Raw genomic sequence first — 6,952 nt, forward strand, 5'->3', positions numbered from 1 at the left:
AGTGCCTCGCAAACGTCAAGCCGTCTGCTATCGCTGTATCTATCGATGATTTCTGTGTTGTTTACTAGGATTTCTCTGGCGATGGTTTGGTTGTGGGAAGAGATTATATGTTCCTTAATGGAGCCCTGTTGCTTATGCATCGTTAAACGCCTAGAAAGAGATGTTGTTGTCTTGCCTATATACTGGGTTTTTTGGAGCTTACAGTCCCCAAGTGGGCATTTGAAGGCATAGACGACGTTGGTCTCTTTTAAAGCGTTCTGCTTTGTGTCTGGAGAGTTTCTCATGAGTAGGCTGGCCGTTTTTCTGGTTTTATAGTAAATCGTCAGTTGTATCCTCTGATTTTTGTCTGTAGGGATAACGTTTCTATTAACAATATCTTTCAGGACCCTTTCCTCCGTTTTATGAGCTGTGGAAAAGACGTTCCTGTAAAATAGTCTAATAGGGGGTATAGGTGTTGTGTTAGTTGTCTCTTCAGAGGTTGCATGGGGTTTCACTTTCCTTCTTATGATGTCTTCGACGAAACCATTGGAAAAGCCGTTGTTGACTAGGACCTGCCTTACCCTACAGAGTTCTTTGTCGACTTGCTTCCATTCTGAGCTGTGGCTGAGAGCACGGTCGACATATGCGTTAACAACACTCCTCTTGTACCTGTCTGGGCAGTCGCTGTCGGCATTTAGGCACATTCCTATGTTCGTTTCCTTAGTGTAGACTGCAGTGTGGAAACCTCCGCTCTTTTCCATGACTGTTACATCTAGAAAGGGCAGCTTCCCATCCTTTTCCATCTCGTAAGTGAAACGCAGCACGGAACTCTGCTCAAATGCCTCCTTCAGCTCCTGCAGATGTCTGACATCAGGTACCTGTGTAAAAATGTCGTCAACATACCTGCAGTATATGGCCGGTTTCAAGTTCATGTCGACTAAGACTTTTTGCTCGATGGTACCCATGTAGAAGTTTGCAAACAGGACACCAAGAGGATAACCCATGGCGATCCCATCTACTTGCTTATACATGTGCCCATCCGGGCTCAAGAAGGGTGCCTCTTTAGTACAAGCTTGGAGTAGTTTCCTCAGAATATTTTCTGGTATGTCAAGAGGAGTACAGGCTGGATCACGATACACTCTGTCGGCTATCATCCCGATTGTCTCGTCCACAGGTACGTTGGTAAACAGGGATTCTACGTCCAACGAGGCTCTTATCCCCTGTGGCCCGTGTGCACCGCAGTAAGTCAACAAATTCCTTTGGAGACTTCAGGCTGAAGGCGCAAGGAACATAAGGAGTCAGCAGGCCGTTGAATCGCTTCGCCATTCTGTACGTGGGTGTGGGTATCTGGCTAATGATTGGCCGAAGTGGGTTTCCAGGCTTGTGTGTCTTGACATTTCCATACGCATATCCAGGTTTATATTCCCCAAAATATAATATAAACCTGGGGAATTATAATATAAACATGGCAGAGGGCTTCAGCAACAGACTGACAGGGGTCTCAAATAGTCACATACAGGGATAGGTAGCACCCTGGCATAAGTCTCTAGTCGCTCACTGCTAGCACTTCTCAACAGACGCACCACTGTCGTCTCGTAACTCTTACTGGCCTATCCCGGGTACGTCGGTCCATACAACACCACAACACCTCATATGTCAGCAGCTAACACACTGCTCTAACCGTGAGCGGCCACATGAACAAGTCAAGAGTTCTTGACTTGGTCATGAACTCAGTCAACTCTTGACTGAGAGAGTCAACTCTTGACGAAGTGAAGAGTTCTTGGAATGCCCAAGGGGAACTGCCCTCCTCAGCGCAATCGCCTCCTTACGTCATGACTGTGAACATAAAACATCATTAGCTAGACAGACAATATAATGAATGACCTTAGAATAACACCTTTCCACCAGGGTATTTAAATTGTAAATTGTAGCCACAACCTAGATGGTATTGATCTCGATACTCCACCCACCAGAGGTCATCATCATCGACCTCACATGCTTACTGAGACAAGAAACCGGAACCGTTCACTGATTCCACGCCACCACCAACAGATGGCGTTGTCTACGTAGCACCCAATGCCAGGGAGTTGGAGTGCAGACCCATAGATGGAACTGAAATCACCACGCCACACTCCAGCGACTGTCGATACCATAACAGTCCTAGATTGGAAATTATCATGTATGGAAAACTGGAAAATTCTTCGACTGAGTGCTGTTGACATACCGGGTATCGCCCAACCCTCACACAACAGACGTCCTGGCTAGGTCTTGACGATGAGTGGACGTCCGGACACTGCGTTGCCTGGGTGCTCCGGAACACCTGATGCAATTTCACCCTATGTCTCGATACTGTCGTCTGGCATTCCTCTTCAACGGCCCAGACTGATATATGCTTGGTACACTTACTGTCTGGGGGTCATAGACAATAATTTGGGGTCTGATAGATTTTCCTATTAACGGTTGCTGCGTTGGGGAAAGAGGGGGTGATAAACTGTGCCTGTCCTCACTAGCGTTCCTAACCTTAAAAAAACTGTTGCTCTAAAGTGCCCTAACCTAACCAATCAGAGGACCCAAGAACAGAAAACGGGACATTGTCAACTTCGCGAGCCGCAACGATTGTCTTGTACATCAGTTTTTGTTTCTCGGTAAATTATACGTCAAAACGCGACGTGCTATAAAGAGAACAGGTTGTCCAACTGTAACTGGCGCCGGCTGGTGTTGATGGGCCTTCGGGGTGCGTTGGGCGTCTGGCTCCGGCTCTTCCTAAAGTCTCTAGAAGCTTTTTCACGTATTTGCCCAATCGAGCAGGAGTTTAGAAGGGGCCCTCGCGCTTCTGCTACGACTTTGGTTGACTACCTAGACCTGCGCCTGCCTCCCTCAGGAACTATTAGGGCTCCCCAAACATCTGATTACCTGTGTGTTTTTCCGCCACATTAGTTTTGCCCGACTGGCGACGTGTTCTCAGCTACTTTACGTTGTACCCTCAATGTGAACATCAGACCTGCCATCGTGGCCTCTGTGTCTAACATCAACACACAACAGGCTGCATGCTAGGTGCAGACTGTAAATTGCATGGTACTCGCCCAAACAAAGTAACTACTACTCCACCATTCTCACTCCATACATACTACATCATACACACTTCACCATACTCACTCCACCACGCACTAAACCATATATGCACTTCATACATACTCCACCAATTACTCTTCACTATACACACTTCACCAGACACCACCATACACACCCCACCATCATACCACCCAACCACCATTCATACTCCATCATTCACACTCCGCCATACACACTCCACCATACACACTCCATCATAAACAATCCACCATACACACTTCCCAAATAACAGAACACCAGAAAACAGAGAGAGATACCTGTGGGATATTTGGGGCTTGATTGTGATTATTTAAATATTAATGTAGTAAATTAAATTACGAAGGACCACCCGCTTTTATAGTAAAGAGGGAAACTGAGAATTTCTGATCATTAGACAATTCCTAGATGAACCAGTAACTATGGATAAAATACTAGAGAATATGATCATAGAAATAATTAATGGGCTGTATAGTTAAATGAATCAAACCTTCAAACACCTACATTGGGGGGTTATTACTGGAGGTAAGTACGTCCAGGAATTAGCGTGGTTCGTTCACTAATTCAATTAATAATAATCTAATCCTATAAAAATTATATTGAAACTGATATCATTACCATAAATGGGAACATAGATTATGAGCATAGTAATGAGAGTTACAGTAAACCACATATTAATCCTGAGGAATTCTGTACATAAGAAATTGCAATTGAATCATGAAGGAAAATAAAGTCTTAGCTTAATGACGATTCCTTTCGACAAGCCATGGAAGTTCCTCTTATTCTCTGGACTCGGTCGGCTGACGAATGAAGCGGATTAACATGGGAGAAGGCGGCATGGAGAATTCTTCTCTCGTGCTGTAAGACAAATATTTACAGTAGCAACTAATTTAACTACTGAATCTATATATTCAAGAAATTGAGAGTTATAGGTGACAAAATTTAATCACCTGTTATTAGATGTTATCGTGCGTCATAACGGTCAATCACCCAGCTATTACTAAACTCTTTACCCGATGCATCACATAAAGGAATATACTTAGCTTAAAGGGCACTGTATAAGTTTTAAGATTGCCGTGCTTCGCGTCTCCAGGCTCCTGTTAGGCCTATCCTGGATCGTGGCGCGCTTCACTGGCCGGTCACGTGTAGTCCAGAACCAAGTTAATTAAGTTCCTTATATGACACCAGCACCAGTAGAAGATATTATCTGCAAGGTTATTCACGCCTCACAGTGGCGACTTTCATCTGAGGATGGATAACGTCTGCCCTAGTGGCTCGGCAATGGCGTCTCCTTGTGAGTACGGTATGCGCAGGTCTGCCTCTGAGCGGCTCTCCACGTGTACTGAGTATGGTCCTCCTCAACCCACGCCGCGTCCCGCGTTCATAAAACAAATTATGTCACGAACATAAATATTTCTCGCATTTACGCTTGAAACGTTGAAGACTGGACGGGTTTATTATTTAGAGGAGGAAATTATTATTATTTACCACTTTAAGAGTAGTAAATATATAAGGGAGAGGAATTAATGTCTCCCCATGGCATTCACTGGTGACGTTAGCTTTATTACGAGATAAACGCTATGACTCCAACGCTCTATTTGGCTTTTAGTTGGAGGTCAATTTCATCTGCAATTAGTTATCATACAGAATGCCTTAGTTATAGAGAATCGAATTTAATTCTCACATACATTGGATATAATGTGTTTACTGTAAGGAAATCTGACGCAATACTGGCGTCAGGTGACGTGAGAATTCTAGCCTACTGTACAGATGGAATTATTAGTACATGAGAATTCTACGTGTTGTTAATTTTACTTACTACAATAATTAGTATAGTTAGTAATAAGTAATGAGAATACAACAGTGTTGTATTCGGTGTTGGAAATATCCAACAATACCAGAGAGCCAGGGATGAGTATGTCAGTGAGAGAAGAAAACCAGAGATACAGTATGAAAATGATATAGCAAATGAAGCCAAGACCGAAGTAAAACTGCTACACGGTCACATCAGGAGAAAAACAACAGCGAAAGAACGGGTGATGAAACTTAGAACGAGTGGGGACAGGTACACAGAGAATGACGAAGAGGTGTGTTAAGATCTTAACATGAAATTCCAGGAGGTCTTCGCAATAGAACGAGGTGAAGTTCCTGAGCTAGGAGAGGTGGCAGTAAACCTGGCAGCCTTGGAAGGGTTCGAAATTACTAGAGATGAGGTCAAGAGACACATGTTGGATCTGGACTTGAGAAAGGCTGTTGTCTCAGATGGAATCTCACCATGGGTACTGAAAGAGTGTGCAGATGTACTTTGCTTGCCACTCTCCGTGGTATATAGTAGGTCACTGGAGACGGGAGACCTACCAGAAATGTGCAACACCGCTAATGTAGTCCCAATATACAAAATGGGTGACAGGCAAGAGGCACTGAACTACAGGTCAGTGTCCTTAACTTCTATACCATGCAAGGTGATGGAGAAGGTCTTGAGAAAAAACCTAGTATCACATCTGGAAAGAAGGTACTTCGTGCCACACCAACATGGGTTCAGGAATGGTAAATCTTGCCTCACTGGTTTAACAGAATTCTACGATCAGGTGACAAAGATTAAGCAAGAAAGAGAAAGTTGGGCATTCTGCATTTCCTTGGACTGGCGGAAAACCTATGACACAGTACCCCATAAGAGGCTGGTGCATAAGTTGGAGAAACAGTCAAGAGTAACTGGTAGGGTGTTCCAATGGATAAGGGAGCACCTAAGTAACAGGAAGCAGAGAGTTACTGTTGTGAGAGTTATGGCCTGGTCGAGGACCGGGCCGTGGGGACGCTAAGACCCGAAATCATCTCAAGATAACCTCAAGACACAGAAGGGCAGCATGAGTCTTTAAGAAGACATGGACAAACTGAAGGAATGGTCCAACAAATAGTTGTTAGAGTTTAACCCGAGCAAATGTAATATAATGAAGAAAGGTGTAAGAAGAAGGAGGCCAGATGCAAGGTACCATTTAGGAGATTAAATTCTTCTAGAATAGAGAGATAGAATCAGAGAGATATATGGCGTGATATCAACCAGGGGGTTGATATCACGCCAGACTTGTCCCCCGAAGCCCATATCAACAGGATAACATCATCGGCATGTGCCAGGTTGGCAAACATAAGAACTGCCTTTAGAAACTTGTGTAAGGAATCATTCAGAACCTTGTATACCACGTATTTCAGACCAATCCTGGAGTATGCAGCTCCAGCATGGAATCCATATCTCGTCAACCATAAGAGTAAATTGGAGAAGTTTCAAAGCTTTGCCACAAGGCTAATGCCCGAACTGAGGAGCATGATCTATGAGGAGAGACTATAGGAATTAAATCTCACGTCGCTGGAAGACAGAAAAGTTAGGGGGGGCCATGATCACCACATACAAGATTCTCAAATGAATTGATAGGGTAGATAAAGACAGTTTATTTAACACAGGACTCAGAAGTTCTAGGGGACACAAATGAGCCATAGACACATTAGGAAGATTTTTGTTTAGTGTCAGAGTAGTTAATAAATGGAATGCATTAGGCAGTGATGTGGTGGAGGTTTATTCCATACACAGTTTCAAGTGTAGATATGATAGAGCCTGGTGTACAGGCTCAGGAACCTGTACACCAGTTGACTGACAGTTGAGAGGTAGAACCAAAGAGCCGACGCTCAACCCCTGCAAACACAACTAGGTAAGTACACTTTACCATACAAACTCAACCATACACACTTCAGCAACCCATTTATAGAAGCTCATATAAACAGAAAATATTACTGAGAGATCTGGCCTCACAAAACACTTTATGGATGAAGGAGTGTTGTTTTGTGGTGGGAGGGTGAGGGGGGAGGAGAGGAG

At 44.0% G+C, this 6,952-nt stretch overlaps 1 protein-coding gene across 1 annotated transcript; it reads left to right on the top strand.

Annotated features, from left to right (window-relative positions):
* The first annotated feature begins 5,192 nt into the window (after window positions 1–5,192).
* Window positions 5,193–6,430, top strand: LOC138357129 (uncharacterized). The gene is made up of 2 exons (XM_069313772.1): window positions 5,193–5,518; window positions 6,295–6,430. The coding sequence occupies exons 1-2, from the start codon at window positions 5,193–5,195 to the stop codon at window positions 6,428–6,430; spliced, it is 462 nt and encodes a 153-aa protein (XP_069169873.1).
* Window positions 6,431–6,952: the final 522 nt, after the last annotated feature.

Source organism: Procambarus clarkii, chromosome 76 (genome assembly GCF_040958095.1).
Source record: "Procambarus clarkii isolate CNS0578487 chromosome 76, FALCON_Pclarkii_2.0, whole genome shotgun sequence".
NCBI classification, from domain to species: Eukaryota; Metazoa; Arthropoda; class Malacostraca; order Decapoda; family Cambaridae; genus Procambarus; species Procambarus clarkii.